Below are 26140 nucleotides of genomic sequence, written 5' to 3'. Positions count from 1 at the left end.
CCCCTTGGCATGTAAGTTTAAATAAAATAAATATATATCATTTATATTCCTGGCCTAGCCTAAGTCCTGCACGGGTGTCCTGTTTGGGCTAGAGCAGGTGCTTGGCTGTCTAATGACAGCCTGGCTCCCGCTCTAACGACTGTGATCGGAGTTACCTGTTTATATTGCAGCATCAGTAACTTTCCATACCGGCAGGAGGGATGCCAGTCTCTATGGCAGGTGAGAACTGCTGCAATTCAAACTTAGCTCGGTGGGGGGACCACCGGGTTATCAACTCTGGAGCAGCATCAAATTTTACAGTTATCTGCTTTTTGTTATTTTAGCCCATTTTCAGAAGCACAATTTTTTGGGTTTTAAAGTTGGGGTACACATATATAAGCTTGGTAGTTGCTTGCTCAGGGATACAGTATATATGTACTTATATCACTGCAAACATGTCGAAGCTGTTTTTTGTGAAGAATTCAGTGTGCTGAGAAGAAAACTTTAATGGGTTTTCTTCTTTTCACTGTATCCCGATTACAGTTATACTCATCCCAGCCCCAATCATTTAATGTAGATTTTTAAAAAAATCTTTTTTCCAGAACTCGGGAATGTATCTTATCCACTACTTTACCAAAGGAAGTAGAGCACCGGTCCCTTCCCCTCCATGGGCCATAGTAGTGTTGAGATCTGCCTCATTAATCCAAAATTTCAGTGGATCTTTTTCTATAGTAAAAAAACTGCATTACTGTATGTTTAGAGTGCGCTTGTGGTTTGCCATGTGTTTATATAGCTTTCTTTTTAGTTAGGAGGTAAAGTACTCTACAAAATGCCAGTGGAAAAAAAAACCACAAATACACAGTGATGGAGATGTATCAATGCTGGTGCAAATGAAAAGTAGAGCAGATGCTGATAGCAACCAATCACATTTAAGCTCTCATTTTTCATAGTCCTTTTAAAAAATAAAAGAATCAATGTGATTGGTTGCTATAAGCATCTGCTCAACTCTTCCTTTGCATCCATTTTGATAAATCCCTCGGCATGCTCAAAAACCGCGGTAGTCAACCTCAGAGAGGTGGAGATCTAATGATGTAACTTGCGAGGGTTTTGAAGTCTATTTGGTACAGAGTTGTGTCTGAACCATAGGGGAAATGGTGACATTGGCCTTAGGTTGAAAAGCGCTCTGCGTGAGACTTTCTAGTGCTGCCCTCTTCACACTTTTAGGGTGTATTCAAATGTGCTGTTTTTTTTTAGGTTTTGTCCCAGTTTTTGCAGCAATTTTCATACTTACAAGTAAATATATGCTCACACATACAGAAACATCTGCATTTACTCGCACATTTATACACATAAAGGCACATATATACACACATATAGAAAGATACTCACAGGTACATGCAGGCACATATATACACATATACATGTACATGCATGTACATACACACATACAGGCACATATAAACACATACACAGGCACACGTATACACATACACAGGCAAAAATATATACACAAACACAGTTACATATATACACAAACACAGTCACATATATACACAATTACAAGCACATACAAGCACATACACATACATGCAGGCACATATAAACACATTACACAGGCACATACAGTCCTGTGCAAAAGTTTTAGGCAGTTTTGGAAAAATGCTGCAAAGTAAGAATGCTTGAAAAACAGAAGTGTTAATAGATTTATTTTTATTTTTTTAGCGATTAACAAAATGCAAAGTGAATGAACAGAGGATAAATCTAAATCAAGACAATATTAAGTGTGACCACCCTTTGCCTTCAAAACAGCATCAATTGTTCAAGGTACACTTACACAAAGACATGGATTTTGTAGAATTATAGGCAGGTGTATGATTAACCTATTATACCAAACAGGTAATAATAACTGTAACTGAAACAACCATGTAGGAGGCTTAAAACTGGGTGAGGAACAGCCAAACGCTGCTACAAAGATGAGGTTGTGGAATACAGTTTCATGTCACAGGTCTTCCATGGCAAGATTGAGCACAGCAACTAGACACAAGGTAGTTATCCTGCTTCAGCATGTTCTCTTCTAGGTAAAGATTTCACAGCAGACTGGGGTTTCAAGATATGCTGTTCAAGCTCTTTTGAAGAAGCACAAAAAAACGGGCAACGTTAAGGACCGTAGATGCAGGGGTTGGCCAAGGAAACTTAGTGCAGCAGATCAAGGACACATCATGCTTATTTCCCTTTGAAATTGGAAGATTTCCAGTAGTACCATCAGCTCAGAACTGGCAGAAATCAGTGGGACCCAGGTACACCCATCTACTGTTCGAAGAAGTCTGACCAGAATTGGTCTTCATGGAAGAATTGCGGCCAAAAAGCCATACTTTCGACATGGAAACAAAGCCAAGCTACCCACTAATTCAGAAAAACATAGGAATAGGGTGCAGAAAATTGGCAGCAGCAACTGTGGACTGATGAGTCAAAATTTGAAATATTTGGCTGTAAGTGAAGACAGTTTGTTTGCCGAAGGACTGGAGAGCAGTACAATAATGAGTGTCTGCAGGCAGCAGTGAAGCATGGTGGAGGTTCCTTGCAAGTTTGGCGCTGCATTTCAGCAAATGGATTTGGGGATTCGGTCAGGATTTATGGTGTCCTCAATGCTGAGAAATACAGGCAGATACTTATCCCTCATGCAATACCATCAGGAAAGCATCTGATTGGCTCCAAATTTATTCTGTAGCAGGATAACGACCGCAAATATACAGCCAATGTCATTAAAAACTATCTTCAGTGTAAAGAAGAACAAGGAGCCGTGGATGTGATGATATGACCCCCACAAAGCCCTGCTCTCAACATCATCGAGTCTGTGGGGGATTACATGAAGAGACAGAAATATTTGAGGAAGCGACATCCACAGAAGATCCGTGCTTAGTTCTCCGAGATGTTTGGAACTTCCTCCCTACCGAGTTTCTTTAAAAACTGTGTGCAAGTGTACCTAGAAGAATTGATGCTGTTTTGAAGCCAAATGGTGGTCACACCAAATATTGATTTGATTTAGATTTCTACTCTGTTCATTCACTTTGTATTTTGTTAATTGATAAAAAAAACAACTATTAACACGTCTATTTTTTATAGCATTCTTACTTTGCAACATTATTCCATAACCGCCTAAAACATTTGCACAGTACTGTATGTACACAAATACAGGTACATTTATACAGACACTTACATACACGCACATTTATATATATACACAGGCACACATATATACACACACACACACACACACACATGCAAGCACGCACGCAGACACGCAAACAGACACACACGCACACACGCACACACATACACACACACACACACACACACACACACACACACATAGAGACACATATATACTCACCTACAATGTATATATGTGCCTGTATGGGGGTACATATATACACATATACAGGTATATACTTGCAGGCATATATGTAGTGTCCCACTAGGACACTACTAAAGGTGATATATAATTTGTTTTATGTTACAGGAATGGATTCAACCTTATTGAAAAAGGGGTCAAAATTTGAGCCCGGAAACTGTAGGCCTGTAAGTTTAACCTCCACTGTGGGTAAAATTTTTCAGGGTTTTCTGAGAGATGCAATCCTCGAGTACAGTATCTCAATGATAATAAACTTTTAACGCAGCATCAGCATGCGTTTATGAGGGATCGGTCCTCTCAAACTAATCTGATTAGCTTCTATGAGGAGGTAAGTTTTAGACTGGACCTGGGTAAGGCTGTGGATGTGGTGTATCTAGTCTTATCATAGGTGTTTAATACTGTGCCACATAAAAGGTTGGTATATAAAATGAAAATGCCGGGACTGGGGGAAATTATGTGTAATTGGTTTAACAACTGGTTCAGTGATAGAAAACAGAGGGTGGTTATTAATGGGACATCGTCAAAGTGATCGCAGTTACCAGTGGGGGTCAAGAGGAGTCAGTATTGGGCCCTCTTCTTTTTAATGTTCATTAATGACCTTGTAGAGGGTTTACAGGGTTTACAGAGTATAATTTTAGTATTTGCAGGTGATACCAAACTCTGTAAAGTGATTAACACAGAGGAGGATAATATAATACTACAGAGGTAGTTGAAGGTTTGGGTAGTTGAAGGTAGATGTAGGGAAGTTGAAGGTTTGGGCTGAGAAATGACAAATAAAATCTAATGTCAATAAATGTAAGGTGGTTATGTGTTGGTATGGCAACGCCAGGGCAATGGATATTAATACATTAAATTAATTAATTTGCAAGGCCAGCAGTGTGGTTGGCTGTCTGCTCGACCCTGTTGAAGTGGTGGCAGACAAGAGGATTCTGAAAAAGTTCTACAGGATTGTTGCATGACCTCACCATCCCCGTTATAATTTAATACATTTGCAACATAGTTTGTTTAGCAGGCATTTTATCCAGGTTAAGAGTAGTAAAGACAGGTATAGGAGGTGTTTTTTTTGCCCACTGCTAGTTCATTATTTAACGAGGCTGAGAACTAAATGGATTACTGTATTTTTTTAATGTATTTTTTAATGTATTTTATGTATTGTTTTTATGTATTTGTTAAGTTTTCTGTTGGTTTTTATGGAACATGTTTTGACTGTTATTAATTTGACTATGGGACAAAAAATAAAGTCTATCTTATTTTATCTTATTAACTGGTCAAACACTGGGTAAAACTGCTACTGAAAAGACTTGGTGGACAGTACATTTACCTTTAGAAACCAATGCCAGTCAGCTGCTGCCGAGGCAAATAAAATCATGGGATGCATAAAAAGAGGCATAGATGCTCATGACACGAGCATAGTTTTGCCTCTTTGCAAATCAGTAGTGAGACCTCATATGGAAAATTGTGTACAATTTTGGGGAACCTGTGTGTAAGAAGGACATGGCTGTTCTAGAATGGGGGCAAAGAAGCGACCAAGGTAATTAAGGGAATGGGTGGATTGCAGTACCGAGAAAGGTTATCAAACTTGGCGCTATCAAGTTTTGTCATTAATTCATAGGAACAAATGGATGTTTTAATGCTAAAAAGTGATTTCAAACTAATTATTAAGAAAAACACAAAAAAATAAATAATGTGAACCAAGTCTAATGTAGACTTATTCTAAACTATTTCCATTATTGTATGTGTGTGTTTAAAGGGGTTGACACATCAGAACAACTTCTGTTCATATGGCCTATTAGGGCATATCACATCAAAGAGTGAATCCCACTCTGACGGACCTGGCATGTCTTTGCATTACATGGATGGCTGTTTATATGAATGGCCGACATGTAAGGCTACGTTTACTCTGCAGCGATTGTGGTCAAGAAGAGCCGGACCCGCAGCTATTGTATTCTTTTGGAAAAAGTGTTTTTGAGAAAATCCAGGACTCCTTCTTCTCACCCTTCTTTGCCTCCAGGGTGAGATAGAAACTCCCTCCGGTACTATTCCAGCTGTGGGCCTGAAGAGTATAGTGAGAATGTTTTGTTTGACAACTATCACCCCTCGTGGTATTCATCTAGGGAGTAAGGTGATAATTTGTATTAGTTTTATTTCAGGGATTTTGCTATTATCCCAATTTGTTAACAGCAATGGGGTTGGTCATTAAAGAAAAAAATAAGAAATAGTTATGCCCAATATGTGAGACAGAAATGTAAAATTTCAGAGAGGTGTGGTGAATTTTGAAGCATTCTTTAACACATATACTTAGAAGGCCAGGTTTTGGGGGACAAGTTTCACATATGTGTATTATGCCTTTCCCAGATCCTTGGCACCTTTTTGGGTCCCCCATTTTTCTCAGTTGGGGGGATTTCTGTGCGGAAATGCTGGCCGGGGATTATCCTGCTGACTTTGCTGCCAGATGCACTGCCCTACCCTTTCCTAGTCAGCAAATAATGTGACTTTTATAACTTTCTACTGGAATCGGGAGAAAGTATCCCTACTGCCAGCATACCTGTACAGAACAAAAACATTGTATAAGGTGATTTGGGTGGATGGACTGAGAGTTTCTTATACCATACCTTTTTTTTTGCGCAAGGCGCTGTATAGCTTGATTACTTGATCTAAAAGATCAACACCAACCATATGCTTACTATATTTCTGCATGCACAAATGTTTGGAGACTTGGGTGGTGTATTCGTGTATAGGGACGTGGCTGCTGCTGCTATCACGGGTGGTGGCCAGTCTGAGAACATCCATTTCATCCCTATATTAGCAGCAAACCATCGATGCAAATAGCCCTGCTCTCTCCTACTAAAGGGCCTTTCAAAGTCCCTTTGTGAACGGGGGCATTTTATTATTTTTTTCACAGTGATGGTTTCTCCAACAAAGGCTACATGCACACGACTGTGTGCTATACTTTTTTTCCTATTACTGTCCATGTTTGCGGCTTGGTCTTGCCTGGTAAAGTCTATGGCAAAGTGAAAACCACAGACGGCTCACGAATGGCATCGATTTGCTGGCTTTCTGCCGTCCGTGCTTTGCGCTAGATAGATCATGTGACCTTCTGAGGGGAAATTTTCTGCGGGCCGCAAGAAAGAAACGGTCATGTGCATTAACCTAACTCTCTGACAGAACTGAGCTTGTCAGAGCCGGTGATGATAGTAAATTTAACTAACAACGCTGTGGCTGGCCAGCCGGTACTGTTCGTCAATTACAGTCATTGCTGTCACGGGACCACATTTATGACAGTTGTGATCACAGTGCTTTCACTGTGTATTTTGACATAGTGACAGTTTGACTTATAGACAAAACTGTACATGGGATTGCGGTAAAGCACACTCAATCCTGTCTTACTGTTCCGTGTTTTTTCTGGAAGGGGTTAGGCTTTAAAATCTAATTTTTTTTATAATGTGAATATATTCAGTATATATCAGAAAATATATTAAATATTACATATTACCTCTTTCATTCATTCCTTCATCAGATTCATAAGGCTTTGAAGCGAGTTCATTTCCTGAACAGTGCGGGAGATGAGGTTCATTTTGATAGTAAAGGTGACATGTATGAAGCATTCGATATTATAAACTGGATTTATTATCCAAACAAGACATTAGATGGTGTCAAAGTTGGAAGATATGATGAAAGAAATTCTACTCAGTCCTTGATAATTGATCCAAGTTTAATAAGGTGGAACCCTGCTTTTAATCAGGTATGCATTTAGCATATTTTCGTGCAGTTTTGGTTCGATTTTAAACTCATGAGAATTTTGAAAGCGTATTCATTTTTGGGTGCGTCTTTTATTTGATGCTACTTTTTAATTAATTTGGGTTTATGTAAAAATATGGTGAGGGTGCAGTCCCACGTATCGGCATCTGAAAGCCACAGCTGCATGCGGTAGGCTTTCAGATTGTTATTGGCCGCAATATTTTACTAACTTGCTATTAAGATTGATTTTTAATGGTCGGGTGTATTTGCAGGTAAAAATTGTATTTACCTGCAGCAAATAGCAATCTATTTGAAAGTCTTGCCGTGGTTTGCGTATTCCGCTAAGTGGGACTGTTCCCTGATGTCCTGTGTCTTAAAGAGGCTCTGTCACCAAGCTTTAAGTGTCCTATCTTGTACATAATTTGATTGGCGCGGTAATGTAGATTACAGCAGTGTTTTTTTATTTAGAAAAACGATCAGTTATGACCTATTTTAGCTTTATGCTAATGACTTTCTTAATGGACAACTGGGCGTGTTTTACTTTTTGACCAAGTGGGCGTTGTGGAGTGAAGTGTATGACCCTGACCAATCGGTGACTAATCAGCGTCATACACTTCTCCCCATTCATTTACAAAGCACATAGCGATATAGCTATATCGCTATATGCAGCCACATAAACACACAGTAACGTTACTCAAGTGTCCTGACAGTGAATATACATTACCTCCAGCCAGGACGTGATGTCTATTCACAATCCTGACACTTCTGTAGCGTCTCTGTGAGATTTACAGCAAGACAAGCGTAATCTAGTTTTAAATGACAGGTTACATCGTAATCTCACGAGATTACGCTTGCCTTGCTTTAAATCTCACAGAGACGCTACAGAAGTGTTGGGATTGCGAATAAACATGACGTCCTGGCTGGAGTTAATGTATATTCACTATTAGGACACTGGAGTAATGTTATAGTGTGTTTATGTGGCTGCACATAGCGATATAGCTATATCGCTATGTGCTGTGTAAATGAATGGGGAGAATTGTATGACGCTGATTGGTCACTGATTGGTCAGCGTCATACAATTCTCTCCACAACGCCCACTTGGTCAAAAAGTAAAGCCCAGTTGTCCATTAAAAAACTCATTAGCATAAAGCTAAAATAGGTCATAACTCCGTCAAAAATTATTGTTTTTCTAAATAAAAAACATTGCTGTAATCTACATTACAGCGCCGATCATATTATGTGCAAGATAGGCCACTTATAATGTCGTAACAGATCCTCTTTAATGATAGTGCTTAAACACATGCCGTTGTAACAAATTTTTTTAATGCAAAAGGAGTGGATTAAAAAGAAGAGAATATAATATGTTCCATGTAATTTCCCTGTCTTTACTACCCACTCCTAGTTTTGGCAGAACTGCATTAAAAAACGCAAATAAAAAGGTACGTGTAGAGCACCCTCATTAAGACACAGAACATCACCATGTTTTCTCAATTACATCATAAAACACAATAAATGAAATAGCAGCATCAAATAAAAAGACACATAAAAAAAATCAGTACATGTTATTGGGGTTACTCTTCTTAAATAAATCTGGAAACATTTGTACATGTTATTGTTGAAATTACAAATCCTGATTATAAAATATAACAGAAAGACCTAGATAAGCTGGCAGAATGGGCAAAAGCATGGCAGATTAATTTTATTGTTGATAAATGTGAAGTAATGCACCTAGCCCGCAATAATATTATTAATGCATATACAATAACTGTAATAAAACTGGATATTCTGGTTACAAATAAGCTAAGCAGCACTCAATGTCAAGCAGCAGCTGCCAAAGCAAATAGAATTTTAGGTTGTATAAAAAAAGAGATAAAAACCAGCGATTCAAATGTAATATTGCCCCTCTATAAATCCCTTGAAAAGCCACATATTGAATATGGATTTCGATTTTAGGCTCCAAATTTTAAATAGGATATAGGAGAGCTAGGGAGGGTCAAAGACAGGTGACTATTACAATGAAAGACTAGAAATATTGGGCTTGTTCAGCTTGGAGAATAGACGCCTAAGGCCCCATGCACATGACCATGTTCGGTCCGTGATATACGGTCCACATGTCCCGGACCGAGAACAGTGCAGGGAGTCGGGATCCTAGCATCATACTTATCTATGACGCTAGGTGTCACTGCCTGTCCACGGAACTACTGTCCCGTACTGAAAACATGATTACAGTACGAGACAATTATCCCGCAGCGAGGCAGTGACACCTAGCGTCATAGATAAGTATGATGTTAGGAGCCTGGCTCCCTGCACTTTGTTCGGTCCGGGACATGCGGCCAACATGTGGCCCGTATATCACGGACTGAAAACGGTCGTGTGCATGAGGCCTTAGAGGTGATCTTATTAACACGTCTAAGTGTGGTCAATACAAAGAACTAGCACATAATCTGTTCTTTTCAAGGAATTTATAAAGTACCAGGGAACATTCATTGCATGCGGAAGAACAGACATCAATGTAGGAAACGGTACTTTACAGTTAGGGTATGTTCACACGCAGTGTTTTCAGACGTAATACGGGCGTTTTACGCCTCTAATTATGCCTGAAAAAACGCCCCTGATATGCCTACAAACATCTGCCCATTGCTTCCAATGGGAATTACGATGTTCTGTTCCCACAAGGTGTAATTTTACGCGTTGCTGTAAAAATACGGCGCGTAAAAAGACACCCGCGAAAAAGAAGGGCATGTCACTTCTTGGGATGTTTTTAGAGCAGTTTTTCATTGACTCCATTGAAAAACAGCTCCAATAACGGCCGTAAAATGCGCCGCGAAAAACGCGAGTTGCTACAAAAACGTCTGAAAATCAGGAGATGTATTCGCCTGAAAACAGCTCCGTATTTTCAGATGTTTTTGGTCACTGCGTGTGAACATACCCTAATAGTAGTCAAACTATAGATAATGATGTCAGCGGCTTTCCCGGGGTCAGAATCCTCAGGCCAAAAGCTACATGATGCTTTTCCCGGGGACCCTGACCTTGGGGAAGCTTTCCGAGTTATACGCTTAACGTCAATGTTTGGCACCCGTGACACATAGGCTCTTATGTTAAAAAACATGTACTCGCCAGTATTCATTTTTGTTCGGGATCCCTCCATCCTCAAGAAAAATGTATACCAATGCATACCAACCTGTTGAAGGCCAAAAAGATACTCTTTTGGCCTCCATCGGGCTAATGGAGCTCTATGGACACGTTTAGCGTGTACGTCAGGAGATTTTCCGATGTACACGCTACACGTAGGGCTAAAATGCAATGTGAATAAGGTCTTAGAATGTTTTATAAAGATCAATACATCACTCACCAAGGTGAATAAAGACAGCCGGTCTGCATATAATATTAAGCGCTGTCTTCTCTTCCAAGTTCTTTGATGTATATTTTGAGGGCTTTGTATCGCTGACTGGGGGATGTGCTCAAAGTGCACTGCTCTTAATTTAGCCATTATTTACCAGACTTGAGTCGTATATTTAATCCCTTGGAGTCACAATTATTTTCACTTTTTCAATGTTGCATTCCAAGAGCCATAACATTATTATTTTCCCTCTACCTTTGTGGGACAAGTTGTACTTTTTAATAATTTACCATTTAATGTACTGAAAAAAATAATATTTGTGGGGTGGAACAGCGATTCCTCCATTGTTCTCCTCAACTCGTTTTTACACCGTGATGTAAAAACGATATGTTAACCTTATTCTTCAGGTCAATATGATTACGGCGATATCAAATCGATCCATCGTTGGAGCGAAGTGAGGGCTTTTTTTGTAGGGCAAGCTGTAGTGTGTTTTTGTACCATTTTGGGGGTACATATGACTCTTTAATCACTTTGTATTCCATTATTTTGGGAAGCAAGGTGACAAAAAAAAACAGCAATACTTGGATTGTGAATTTTTGTTCCTACGGCGTTCAGTTGGTGGGTTACATAATGTGATATGTTATTAGTTCAGACTTACAGATGCAGCAATTTTTCCATTGCTTACACAATTTTTTGTGATAAATGGGAAAAATGTATTTTAGATTTTGTTTTTTTTATGTTTTTAAGCATTTTATCAAACATTTTTTTCCTTTTTTTTTTTCCTAGGGGACTTTACCATGCGATCGTTAGATCGCTCATGTAATACGCTGCAATACCTATGTATTTCAGTGTATTGCCTTTATCTGTGCAGGATCACAATAATATTCATCACGTCTACGTTCATGATTCTGATGTGATTGATATTATTTTGATCCTTGGCTCCGCTCTCAGCCAAGCCGTCAGTTCACTTCATTGACAGACTCGGCAGATAGCGGATGATATAGATTCTATGTATAGAGGATGCATAGAAGCTGCATCAGAAGATTTCTTAAAGGAATTTTGCTTATAAATTCCCTTTTTTAATTTTTCTCAATAGACTCCAAATTCTGCTTGCAGTAAAATGTGTCTCCCTGGATTCAGAAAATCTACAAGAGAGGAAAAATTTGCCTGCTGCTATGACTGTATACCTTGCCCAGAAGGAGAGATATCCAATCAAACAGGTGCTAAAAAAAATATTAATTTATTATTAATGACAATTCTTTAAATAAATTTAGACATTGAAAATTTAGTTGTTTTTTTTTAAATTTTAAAACAGTATATTTAGCAAAGTACTAATACTAGTCACTTAAAAGTCTTCCATTTCATGCAATTTAATTATATGATAAGTTCTTTTGGTAAGGATCTTACATGTCTGTGCTGTCCTAGAGGGCCAAGTGCTTATCTTAAGCAGGTTCAGCTAAAATGTACGGCCTATCAAAGGTGAAGGGGTTATCTGGTTTAGAAAATAAAAAATTAAATACCCCTAGGGGAAGCGGGTTCCCCATACAGAACACTTATCTTTTGCCAGAGAATGTAAATAGAGGAGTAACATTTCTTGTAGAGAAGTAACATGAAGCTCCTGGGTGAAAAAGCACAATCTTAACAGGGCACCAAACGATGGTGCATTATTGATAGTACCGGTTTTCATATGGTTAGAGGGACATTAGGGCGTGACTATGAGAATAACTTAGACAAGGCAGATATACACCATATGGACAAAAGTATTGGGACACGTTCTTTAAAGGAACAGTGTCATCAGAAATTATTTTTTTATATGTTAAAGATGTTAGTGCTTTATTAAAAACTTTTATATTTATTTGTGTGTTTGTGTTTTACTTTTTCTTATTTTTACACTTTTTCTTCCCTATGGGGGCTGTTTTTGTTCCATTTCTGTGTGTGTCGATTAACGACACATACAGACATGGAATACGGCAGCCACAGTCCCATAGGGACTGCGAACGGCTCCCGTCCCATTGACTGCAGTGTACGGCGTCTGTGTGGGAACTGCGCATGCGCCGCTCCCACACAGTCCTATTCGAAATTGGCGCCGTCCGGCGCCATTTTCCTGTGGACCGGAAGTCGCGGCCGGACAGTAATATTACTACTTCCGGTCGCTGCCTCCGGATTTCTGCACTTGCACCAGCGGCAGCAAACGGAGCGGACTGGCCGGAGGGAGCAGCGGCGGCAGGAGCAGGTAAGAGATTTCAATGTATGTTCGTGTTTGTGTGTGTTTACTACTGTATGTAAACCTACTACACTGTGGGTTACCTTAAAAAATGGCGACACACAGTGTAGGAGGTTACACCGTTCAAACCCCTCGTTTATCCCGGCACTAGCCAGGATAAAGGAGGGGGGGATGCTGAGAGCTCACTAGAGCGAGGGCTTTTAACCCAATGTTGCAATGCTGCAATTTTGGGAACAGCTCCATCTAGTGACCAAAAATGGGTAGTATTATAAATTAGAAATAATTTATAATATTTCCTGGACTCGTGCAAAAAAAAATAAAAAATTTGAACAATGTTTAACCACCCACACACTAAATGTTTATTTTTTTTAAAAAAAACATGTTTTTCTGGCAACACATTCCCTTTAATCATTGAATTCAGGTGTTTCATTCAGTCCCATTGCGGTGTATAAAATCCAGCATCTCGCCATGTAGTCGACTTCACAAACATTTGTGAAAGAATGGGTCTAATGGACAGCTAGCTTGGGCATTTACCGCACACGCCTATAGGCCTTATACGCTATAGCTCTGTGCACGATCAAGTCCCCGTGGCCAGCGGGTGGTATATTATGTATTTATTTTTTCTGAAACGTAGTTGTATGAGACTTTTTTTTTGTGGGAAGAGTTGTACTTTATGTATGTACCCTTTTCTGGTACAAATAAATTATCGTTTAATTTATATTAATTTTTATTTTGGCAAAAATGCAGAAAAAAAAGCAGTTCAGCTGCAGTTTTAATATTTTTTTTTAACACCATAGACCGATCATCATAAATAATGTTTAAGGTTGTTAAGGTCGTGGCGATAACAAATATGTCTATATTATTTTATGTTTTGGGACGTATATTTTAAAAAGTTTAGTTATTGTAAAAAAAATTGTATTTCTGTGTATTTTTTTTTACTCTTTTTTTATTTAACATTAAATTTTTTTTTAAATAATTTTACTTTTTTTTTATTTCATAGAGGGATTTTTCATTTTTATTTTTAACTGTAATGTACTGGCATATATCTACAGTGAAGGAAATAAGTATTTGATCCCTTGCTGATTTTGTAAGTTTGTCCACTGTCAAAGTCATGAACAGTCTAGAATTTTTAGGCTAGGTTAATTTTACCAGTGAGAGATAGATTATATTTGAAAAAAAAAAGAAAATCACATTGTCAAAATTATATATATGTATTTGCATTGTGCACAGAGAAATAAGTATTTGATCCCTTTGGCAAACAAGACTTAATACTTGGTGGCAAAACCCTTGTTGGCAAGCACAGCAGTCAGACGTTTTTTGTAGTTGATGATGAGGTTTGCACACATGTTAGATGGAATTTTGGCCCACTCCTCTTTGCAGATCATCTGTAAATCATTAAGATTTCGAGGCTGTCGCTCGGCAACTCGGATCTTCAGCTCCCTCCATAAGTTTTCGATGGGATTAAGGTCTGGAGACTGGCTAGGCCACTCCATGACCTTAATGTGCTTCTTTTTGAGCCACTCCTTTGTTGCCTTCGCTGTATGTTTCGGGTCATTGTCATGCTGGAAGACCCAGCCACGAGCCATTTTTAATGTCCTGGTGGAGGGAAGGAGGTTGTCACTCAGGATTTGACGGTACATGGCTCCATCCATTCTCCCATTGATGCGGTGAAGTAGTCCTGTGTCCTTAGCAGAGAAACACCCCCAAAACATAATGTTTCCACCTCCATGCTTGACAGTGGGGACGGTGTTCTTTGGGTCATAGGCAGCATTTCTCTTCCTCCAAACACAGCGAGTTGAGTTAATGCCAAAGAGCTCAATTTTAGTCTCATCTGACCACAGCACCTTCTCCCAATCACTCTCAGAATCATCCAGATGTTCATTTGCAAACTTCAGATGGGCCTGTACATGTACCTTCTTGAGAGGGGGGACCGTGTGGGCACTGCAGGATTTTAATCCATTACGGCGTAATGTGTTACCTATGGTGTTCTTGGTGACTGTGGTCCCAGCTGCCTTGAGATCATTAACAAGTTTCCCCCGTGTAGTTTTCGGCTGAAATCTCACCTTCCTCAGGATCAAGGATACCCCACGAGGTGAGATTTTGCATGGAGCCCCAGATCGATGTCGATTGACAGTCATTTTGTATGTCTTCCATTTTCTTACTATTGCACCAACAGTTGTCTCCTTCTCACCCAGCATCTTACTTATGGTTTTGTAGCCCATTCCAGCCTTGTGCAGGTCTATGATCTTGTCCCTGACATCCTTAGAAAGCTCTTAATCTTGCCCATGTTGTAGAGGTTAGAGTCAGACTGATTAATTGAGTATGTGGACAGGAGTCTTTTATACAGGTGACCATGTAAGACAACTGTCTTTAATGCAGGCACCAAGTTGATTTGGAGCGTGTAACTCGTCTGGCGGAGGCTGAACTCTTAATGGTTGGTAGGGGATCAAATACTTATTTCTCTGTGCACAATACAAATAAATATATATAATTTTGACTATGTAATTTTCTTTATTTTATTTTTTTATATAATCTATCTCTCACTGGTTCAATTAACCTAGCCTAAAAATTCTAGACTGTTCATGACTTTAAAAGTAGGAAAACGTACAAAATCAGCAAGGGATCAAATACTTATTTCCTCCACTGTATATATATATATATATATATATATATATATATATATATATATATATATATATATATATATATATATATACAACAACGTATTAAAGGTTTTTAGACAACTTTTTAAAAAAAAAATGTTTAAAACTTTTTAAGAGGCATTTCTATGTATCCTGGATACAAAGAAGCTGTATCTTGCACTGTAGGCCGAATCCGTTAGGTCAATGGGACTGACGGCTTGGTTGACAGCGGGTCCTGCGTGAGCTGTTATTGATTGCAAATTCTTGACTCAGAGTTACAAGTTACAAGAGTAACGATGTTTTGGAGTTATAGTCCTTCATCGGACTCTGGATTGCTGCTGGTTTCCTGTTGAAGAAGGGGCTCCTGAACTATGGTCCCTGCTCTTGTAACTTCTTATCCCACTGAAATCTAGAACTACTGACCCCACCCTCCATTGCTTTATGGAGAGACAAAGTTATAAATTATGCAGAATGGAGGAATTGGCAGGTTGGGGGAATACAAGTTTTTTTTCTTTAAAACCTTGCAACCATGAGTGAATTACTTACACAGCTAACCTACTTCCAACGTTTTACTACAACACGATTCAATACTACTCTCCGTCTGACGACAATTCCAGATACATTGAACTCTTATTACAGCACTGTCCTTTCAACAGAATATTTCAGCTCGCTATTACACCATACCTGTTATCTGTTCACTGATTATATTTCAGTTCTTACCAAGTTATACATCCCCCCACACACACATCATCTAGAGATGATTGAGTGAATTAATGCTCCACAATAGCTGAACATTTCACTTGTGTCGTATCTTCACTTGTTATGTCTGGATTATTAATCTATCTATATTATGAGCCTTCTGATCTGTTGCTGACCTAACCTTGTATGACCTTGTTTTGGATAAAAAAAAGATTTAATAAACTATTACTATCTATTCCCATGCAGATGCCGAAGTATGTCATAAATGTCCAAATGACCAATGGCCAAATTTTAGAAAAGATGAATGCCTCTTCAAAGTCATTTCTTACTTGTCCTACAATGAGCCTCTGGGAAAAATCTTGACAGCTACATCTATGTCACTTTTTATTATTAATTGTATATTCACTGCATTTTTTACTAAATACAAAGACACGGCGGTTATGAAAGCAAACAACCAAACCCTCAGTTATATTCTCTTAATCTCCCTTAAGGTCAGCTTCCTCTGTATTTTCTTGTTCATTGGCCCTCCTATGGAACTCACCTGCCTTTTACGGCAAGTTATATTTGGAATTACTTTTTCCATTTCAGTTTCTTCCATCTTGGCCAAAACATTGACTGTAATTGTTGCTTTTCACGCCACAAGGCCACGAAGCAAATTAAAAAGCTTGTTGGGACCAAAAGTTTCTTTCTCACTTGTATGTGTTTGTTCATTATGCCAAGTATTAATATGTGCCTTATGGTTGGGGATTTCTCCTCCATTCCCATACTACAACATGGAAGATGAAGTTGGAAGGATATTAGCCGTTTGCCATGAGGGTTCACCGGTCGGATTTTATTGTGTTTTAGGATATTTGGGACTATTATCCTCCCTGTCTTTCATTGTTGCTTTTTTGTCAAGAAACTTACCTGATCTTTTTAATGAAGCGAAGTTCATCACCTTCAGCATGTTAGCCTCCTGCAGTGTCTGGATTTCATTTGTTCCAGCATATTTGAGCACCAAAGGAAAATATGTTGTGGCGGTGGAGATATTTGCTATTTTGACCTCAACCAGTGGACTTCTAGGCTGCATTTTTATTCCTAAGTGCTATTTTGTGATTTTTAGACAAGATATGTGTATTAAAGGTGTTTCAATAAATAAAAAAAATCTCACTGTAATTACTGAAAATAAATCCTAGAAATAAACATACTAAAACATAAAGGTTATTGTTGATCATCACAAGCGGCTTGTGTTAAGATGATTTTGAAATATATATCTGCACATATATTTTATTCAGGGGTGTCACTAGCACCGGACATCCAGGGTCCAAGCCCCGGATCTTTGGCCCGGTGCCTCGGATCCCCGGGCGACTGCCACTTCAGGGGTCGCAGCGGTCACAATTGCGATCGAGCAGCGATCGCGATTGTGACTGGGCTACGGCCCCCGCATAGCGTCTATAGAAACACTATAGTAACTGGGGTCTATGTCATAAAATACACGGGCACCTGTTACTATAGTAACAACACAAATACTTACCCTCCTTCCCAAGCGCAGCCGAAGTCCTGACGTTTTCTCGCGTCATGATGCTGTGTGCCGCCCATGACGTCATGACACTGGATGGTGTCGGGACATACGCTGCACCGAAGAGCTGGGTAAGCGTAACATCATTACTGCCTGCTGGTGTCCTGTATCTAAACCTGCCTTGTTGTAAGCTTAGATACAGGGTCTAACATACAGCATAAAGACATGGGTTTATATACAGGGCCCATGTGTGATACGGTCTGTTGGACCATGTATCTAATCTTACCACAAGGCAGGTTTGGATACAGGACACCAGCAGACAGTAATCTTATACTGGATAAGATAGGCGGCTAGGTGTGTAAAATACACCAACATAGGACATGCAGTGAAGTTCTGGCAACGGACACTCGCTGCGTGAAAACCCACGCATGTGTGAATAGCCCCATTGTTTCAACGCACAACGCACGGACGGGAATCACGCTCACCTGAATGAGCCCTAAGCCTATCGTGTTAGATACTGCCTATGATGTGTCTGCTAGGGCCATGTATCTAAACCTATCATGTGTGATACTGTCTGCTGAGACAATGCATCCAATTCTATTCAGTGGTGTAGCTATAGGAGCCCTAGTCTTATAGATAGGCTATCTCCGATACGTATGTAAAAATGTTTTTTTTTGTTTTTTTGGGGGGGGGGAAATATATGTCTTGGGGCTTGTGCCCCTGATCTTTTAAAACCCTAGCAACGCCCTGATTTTATTATATAATGGTGAACAGATAACTGAATAACATAAACAGTTATTTAAACATCAATGTCAAATTACCATCCAGATAGGTTTTTTAAAAATGATTACTTCAAAAATTTGAATTCTAAAGATTAAAAAGATATTCCTATCATATGAAGTTATAACATATAGCTGGGATATGCCATCTGTAAGGGTCCAACCTCTGAGACTCGCGCAATCCCGAAATTAAGAGGCCCCAGCGCTGCTTTAGACTTGTGTACTCCTAAGTTTTTCCTACATAGCGGCATTCTTGGCCACTGGGCTGGGTAATAAGAAAGGTCATGCTACAGTTCCCTGCACAGCGGGTGCCAAGGAATAATTCAAAGAGTTGGTTAGAGTTAGGCAAATAAATAAGAAATGGAAACAATACAGCACATCATTAAATCTACCAAGAACAAGCTGTTCTTAAAACTTATATGAGTGACCATGAGCACAAGTGAACGAGATCCCAATGAGACCCATTACAGCTCTGCGGCAGAGCTAGGTAGAGAATGTATATACTATATACACCATAAATTATATATTTGACAAAAGCCAACCACCACTCACTACTTATAGCAGAATCATGTAGTAGGCTTACATCAGTAGACCCTGGAATGCTTGTCAAGTCAGAATAAAAAACTATACAAATAAACAAAGCTATATTCAGTTATAATAAAGAGCCAACAACTATGTCGAGAGGAAAGGTTTCTCTGACAGCAAGGAAGCTATGGCTTTGTACTATAAGGGCAGGGGACTAAACAATTTTTTGCCCCCTGATGTATTAATGGTTAACTTTTAAAAACGTTTTAAAACAGGTATACACCATTCAGTCATAACATTAAAACGACTTGCCTAATATTGTGTCGCCCACCTGTGCCGCCAAAACATCTCTGACCCATGAAACATGGACTCCACAAGACCTGTCCTGTAGTATCTGCCACCAAGATGTTAGAAGAAAATCCGTTACGCCCTGTAAGTTAAGGTTTGCATTGATCAGACTTGTTTTTCCAGCACATGCCACAAATACTTTATAATGTGGCAGGACACATTATTCTACTGAAAGAGACCATTGCCATTAGGAAACACTGTTGACACGAAGGGTTGTTCTTGGCCTGCAACAATGTTTAGGAAGGTGGTACGTGTCATAGCAACATCCACATAAAAAAACCTGAATGAATGTAAATAATTCAAATCAATAACCACAGATGCCCCTGTAGCCACAGTCTCAAAAGATAAAAGCTTGAGCTGCAAAATACTTAACAAGGAATGAGTTTACACTATATTCTTTGAACACCTTAATGCATAATCACCTACATGCATTTTATTCAAAGGCAAACCTTCATGCGTTGAAGAAGTTGTGCCCGCCCTATCACTGCGGGAGTCTGGCTATAACTGACTCAATAGCGACTGTCGCATTTAAGTAGTTTGACAGAGGGAGCGGACTCCTCCCTCTGTCACCCATGATCGATCGCTAGACACAGACAGGTTGCTATGGCTGCCGGGTGCCTAACAAATGCCCCAAGGTCGGCCCTGGCTATATGCCTAATAGGCCATGCCAGAGGTATGGCCTAATAGATTGCCTGTCAGTTTTACACTGACAGGCAATAATGCTTTGGAATACTAAGTTTACCAAAGCATTGTATCAGCGATCAAAAGATCGCAGGGTGAAATCCCCTAGTGTGACTAAAAACAAATAATGTAAAAAAAGTTAAATAAGTTATTTAAAAGAAATAAAAGAAAGATTGCAGTAAAAATAAAATAAAACCTTCCTTTTCGATAAAAATTATATTGCCATGATCATAATGACCCGAACAGTAATGTTAACACATTAATGAAACCACTAGGTGAACGCCGTACAAAAAAAAACAACACAAAAAAAAAAAACAGCAAAAATGTTGTTTTGTTTCATTCCCTCAATAAATTTTTTTTTTTAATTAATCAATAAGTCCCATGTACCCCAAAATAGTACCACTAAAAACAGCCTCATACGGCTACATCGACAGAAAAATACAAAATGACTGTGGTGATGAAAATCAAATATATTTTGTTTAAAAGTGTTTTAATTGTGAAAACATAATAAAACATAAAAAACATTTACATATTTGGTATCGCCGTAATCGTACCAACCCATAGAATAAAGGTAACATATTACTGACACCGCAAAGTAAATGGCGTAAATTTAAAACGCCCAAAAAAGAAATGCTAGAATATATTTTGTTTTTCAATTCCCTCCAAAAAAAAGTTAAGAAAAAGTAATCAATAAAATATATGCACCCAAAAAATTGTACAAATTCAATTTATTCAAAACTGGTTCCACAAAAAACAAGCCCTGTATGTCGACATTAAAAATAAAACATTATGACTCTTGGAAAGCGGGGAGGAAAAAACAAAAAAGAATGCTTGGTTAGTAAGGCCAAAAATGGCCTTGTTGTTAAGGGGTTAAAGGGAATCTGTCACCAGCATTTCACCTATTGAACTCTACTCACCCCTTGCTGGCCGCGGCTGTCAACAGTTCATTGCCATTATCCCCTCCCTTAAACTCCTCCTCCAACTGTAAATAACGGTCCACATGTGTTTTGCGCCTTTTATGGTAATAATCCGGCAGTCTCATTCATTCCTCTTCTTATGCCCGTCCATCGTCAAAAACTGGCCCACCCTGAATGCTGTCAATCAAAATTAAGCTGTCACTCAAAAGTAAGGAGGCGGAGTTAACTCTGAAAGACTTGAAGAATGAAGATATGACTCTTTTCTAACTAAGATTTGATTATTTTATGCTCACTAGCATACAGCACAAAAAAACGGAATAGTAAAAGGTACAGAGCTACTTAGAAGATAATTATACCCCCAGGTATTGCTGGTTTAATAGGTGAAATGCTGGTGACTGGTTCCCTTTGAAGGTAATGTATCCCCTTATTTATTTTTTTACGAATTAAAACAAGATACTAAAAGAATATCTTCTTTCTAATCTGTTTACATTTTATTTTATATTTTTGTTATTCTATTTTCTATCATTTTTTTTTTTTGGGCAGAACAAAAACTGAGCGATTGCAGGATTTTTTTTTTTACAATAAAGCCAATGATATGGGAAATAAAAAAAAAAAACATCACCAAAAATTCATTAAAAGTATTTTTAACATAAAAACGTGATTTTCTTATGACACAGTCCCTTTAGGTACACAGTCTTTCATTTCTGCAGGTTTTCATTGTTCTGCCTCTACATCTATAACCTACTGTACGTATGCAATGTGTAAATTGTGTTTGCATAGTTCTGAAGAGCAATGCATCATGGTTTTAAAGTCATTCTTAAATTAAAGGTGGAAGGTAATTAATTTAGAAATAGGAAAAAAATTCCCTTGAGAAATGAAGCAAACTAATCCTTGAAAGGGAATGATAAAGATCGAAGAAATGTATTAACTAAATAATGTAGTGATTATATCTTGTTTGCACTTTCTGCACTAATTTTCTCTAACAGATGTTTCCTGCCTTTATCCATTACCCAATTATTATTTGTATTGGCTGTTCTCAAGTGACAAGCTGATTGTAGCGTGTACTTGGGGAATCGCTGGTTTTCAATTTCAATAGTGTAAATGGATATTGCTTCTTTTATTCTATTGTACAATAGTAGAAAGTTATTGTTGTGTAATAATAGAAAAATACTTACATGTGTAATGTCCCAAGTTGAGAATTATCTTTGGAGGGGAGAGTGAAATTGACCAAATTATTTAAAAAATAAAAATTTTGAATACATCTCAGCTCAATGAGAGTAAAATGGTGCAGCCATAGGTGCTTACTGTCATGTATTGTAATAAGCACCTATGGTAAATTATATAATCATCTTTCAGCTGAAAAATTAATATTTTTCTGCAATATGTATATTGCTTTATTGTATCATTGCACCTGATGAAGGCCGGAGCTGTAACAGTCGTATTTTATAATAAACAATATGTTTACATTTTTTTACCAAGGACCATTGGCTTCATTCTGCAGCACTTGAACATACCTTTATTTTTCTACTTTTAATATTATTTTACTGTGATTGCGGACTCAATAAACAGGTGCGGTGGCAGCATATATTCTCTTTAACCCAATATATTTTATGATTTTTTTGCCCGGCTTGCACAATTAATCTAGATGAGCGTTTTGAGCCCAGACTGCTCTTGTGGCATACATCTTGCCTGTACAATATCACACTATGGTGCACCATGTCCTTTTTCTTTTCTAGTTTGTGTGCCATAGCTAGGCAAATTTGCTTTTCAGGGTCCATGGAAGCTGAATAACAAACCATATGGAGCTGTAATAGGGACTGCTGAATATTAAACTATCTAAATCAATCCCTCTCCTCGCTCCCAAATTGTGCTATAACTAGAGATGAGTGAATTTGCCGAATTTTTTTTTGTATCTGATTCGATTAGATTAGGTCCAAATAAATTAGTCAGAGATCGCTAGTGACCCGATTGCCCTGAAAACTCGTGTCTGACACTCTGATGTCTTCTAGGACTGTATCTGACTGTTATTAGCAGGACTGCTGCTGATCAGTGATTTCTGTAATCTCTGTGTTTGGGAATTGTTAGGCAATGCCTTTGGTTTGAGCCTGGATTTGGTCATCATTTAGCTTTGCTTGGTTAACTAGGGTAGAGTATTTTTCTTGGGCTTATATATAATTCAGTTTCTCGTTATACTGTTTCTGCTATGTGCTAAACTCTTTCCAGATTCTAGTTGGTGACTTTGTTCTTGTCTATGTATTTGTTTGTACTGTGGGACCTGTTGGTCCTCTGAGAGATCTAGTTTTTTGTATAGTTGTTTTATGTGTATCCTGGGATCAGTAGTTTCACTGGTTTGTTTGCCTTTCCTGCACATTTGGTCAGCTGTCAAGCTGTTGTCTTATCCTGCAGGGGGATAGTATTCAGATAGGGTCAGTGAGTGCTGTTAATTCTTGTCCACTGTCTATCTGCTAACTGCTTGCATGGTATTCATCTGCTATCCACTCCATTTATGGATCGTCTCTATCATCTACTACCTTCAATATTTGGTTCTGCTCATTCACTGGTGAGTTACTTGTGCCTTTTGTTTTCTGTCAAGGTTAATGCGTGCTTCACCCGTGTGAAAACGATTGTCTGGTATTGCAGTCAGGAGCACCACCAGCGGCATAGCAGTAACCCCTTTCAAACTCATCAATGCCAAGCCAGCATTCGTAATGTCATCCACCTATTTCCCTTATGATCAGCCGTGCATTCTGGGTAAGACTGCTTGCGAGGCATTATGGGGATGCCCCTTTCAGGTCATGTGACCTATTTTCTAATCTGTAAAATGGCCTTTTTGCCATGATTCATGCGCTGAAAACACCTAAAGTTAATTATGTTTGAATAATACTTGAACCAAGGTATATCTTTGAATCTGGCGTGTATTTATGAAAACGGCCCAACCAGTACCACTTCTAAGTTGCAATTTGTAATGTATTCAGAATATTCATCCACTCCACCAATGACTTAGTGAAACATGCAAATTTAACTTTTTAATATCTGAGAAAGACAAACTCTTTTTCTCTATTGGGAAAGCCAGTTGATTCATAATATAGAATTCAGTGATTTTTTTTGAATGACTTTTTTCTAATTCACTTTAATTGTTAAGATTTTTTATTTAAAAAATTCTGTTTTAAATATAATGTGCTGAAATATATCGCTATGATAGTACATTAGTTGTGTACTTATAGTACACAAGTAGTTGTTAGGGTGAGCCTAAGTATGTCCTAATAAGAGGGAATATAGTCAGACAACCCTGGGGTCCTTTAATGCCTCATTGTCCACAGTAGGTTTGAGTTTAGATCATGTTACAGTAATTCCCTGTGATGTGTATTATACCCATTGCCCCACTCCTGATCGCAGAAGTACAATAGCAGGTATAAAAAACAAATAAAAGGACCGGAAAATACTCCAAATGTATTATTGATACATAAGTAAACAGATAAATGTAATATTATTCTCAATTTATACCATTGGACTGTGGCAACTCATAAAACAGCATGTCCACACAGATATTGCAAGCTTCTTCCTTTAATGTCGTCCAGAATACACGTGTCAGTGTTTATTGTGGGGGTAAATGTTTTTGGTTGTGTGTGGTGTTTGGTTTTATAGCATTTTTTATTTTATGGCCAAAAAAAGGAAAATTTTTGTCTTGAAAGACTACACTATAGACCTGTTTTTGGGTTTGTCCATGTTTTTGCATGGGGATTTGGCATTAGCTAATAGTTATTATTTACCATTGCATAGTAAAATACAGCATTCAGTCATAACATTAAAACAACTGATAGGTGAAGTGAATAACATTGATTATCTGGTTACAGTGGCATCTGTCAAGGCTTGGTATACATTAGACAGCAAGTGAACAGTCATTTCTTGAAGTTGATGTGTTGGAAGTAGGAAATATGGGCAAGCGTAAGGATCTGAGCGACCTTAACAAGGATCAAATTGAGATGGCTAGATGACTAGGTCAGAGAAATTCCAAAACGGCCGGGCTTGTGGGGTGCTCCCAGTATGAAGTGGTAAGTACCTATCAAAAGAGGTCCAAAGAAGGGCAACCGGCGACCTGTTGACAGGCTAATGGATTCCCAAGGCTTATTGATGGAAGAGCAAAGGCTAGCCCATCTGGTCCAATCCCACAGATGAGCTACTGTAGCAGAAATTGCTGAAAAAGTCACTGATGGCTTATTAGAACACACAGTGTATAGCTGCTTGCTGCGTTTAATGCTGCATGGACACGGACTAGTCAGAGGGCCCAAGCTGACCTCTATCCACTGCCGAAAGCACCTACAATGGACACGTGAACATCAGAACTGGACAATAGAGCAATAAATGACGGTGGCTTGGTCTGGTCAATTAAGATTTCTTTTACATCATGTGGATGGCCGGGTGCGTATGCGTCGCTTACCTCTGGAAGAAATGGCGCCCGAATGCAGTGGGAAGAAGGCAAGCCGGCGGAGACAGTTGGATGCTCTGGGCAATATTCTGCTTGGAAACTTTTGGTCCTGGCTTTCATATGGATGTTTCTTTGACACCTACCACCTACCGAATCATTGTTGCAGGTGCAGGCCAAGTACATCCCTTCATGGCAAAGTTATTCATTAATGGCAGTGGCATTTTCAGCAGGATTATGTGCTCTCCAACATTGCAAACATTGCTCAGGAACGGTTTGAGAAACATGATAAAGAGCTCAAGGTGTTGACTTGGCCTCCAAATTCCCCAGATCTCAATTCGATTGATCATCTGTGTAAAAACAAGTCCGATCCAAGGAGGCTCATCTAGCAACTTACAGGACTCAAAGAGTAACTGTAGTTGCAGCAAATTTTGACATGTCATAGTGAAAAATTAACAGGCAGAAGCGCTCACCAGTGATTTGCAATCCTAATATGCCTGAAGACGGACTCACGTAGAAAGTCTATAGGCGCATCATCAGGCTGAAGACGCACTCATAGACTTTCTATGTGAGCCCGTCTTCAGGCATACTAGGATTGCTGATAGTAGCTGAAGAGGCAAATCTCTTGGGTGAGCGATTCTGCTCATTTGTTTTAACAACCGGTGGCAGGCTCAGCACCCGAACTCCCATCATTTAAAACTTGTAACATGTCACTATGACACAGTAGCGGATTAAGTAGACCATAGGTCCTGTGCTGTTCCCAAAACTAGGGTCCCCTTCCCCAGCGCCGCTCTGCCGTGTCTATAGTGAACACCACTTTTCTGTGCAAGCATTGACAAGTGGGTGTTATGATTCCCCTTGTTAAAGGGCTGTGTCCCTACATACTGACAGTCACCAACCATCCCTGACAGTATCACACTATGTAGGGACACATC

The 26140-nt window shown here is 38.9% G+C and overlaps 1 protein-coding gene across 1 annotated transcript in view; it reads left to right on the top strand.

The window, feature by feature from the left end:
- Positions 1 to 25902, top strand: part of LOC142665097 (vomeronasal type-2 receptor 26-like) — a 31477-nt gene extending 5575 nt beyond the window's left edge. The window contains exons 4-7 of the mRNA XM_075844644.1: positions 6909 to 7133; positions 11566 to 11689; positions 16281 to 17147; positions 25814 to 25902. Of these exons, the coding sequence (XP_075700759.1) occupies positions 6909 to 7133; positions 11566 to 11689; positions 16281 to 17147; positions 25814 to 25902 (1305 nt within the window). The remainder of the gene's footprint in view (positions 1 to 6908; positions 7134 to 11565; positions 11690 to 16280; positions 17148 to 25813) is intronic.
- Positions 25903 to 26140: the final 238 nt, after the last annotated feature.

Source organism: Rhinoderma darwinii, chromosome 12 (genome assembly GCF_050947455.1).
Source record: "Rhinoderma darwinii isolate aRhiDar2 chromosome 12, aRhiDar2.hap1, whole genome shotgun sequence".
Lineage (NCBI taxonomy): Eukaryota > Metazoa > Chordata > Amphibia > Anura > Rhinodermatidae > Rhinoderma > Rhinoderma darwinii.
The sequence above is the reverse complement of the archived record's forward strand: the minus strand, read 5'-3'. Positions and strand labels throughout refer to the sequence as shown.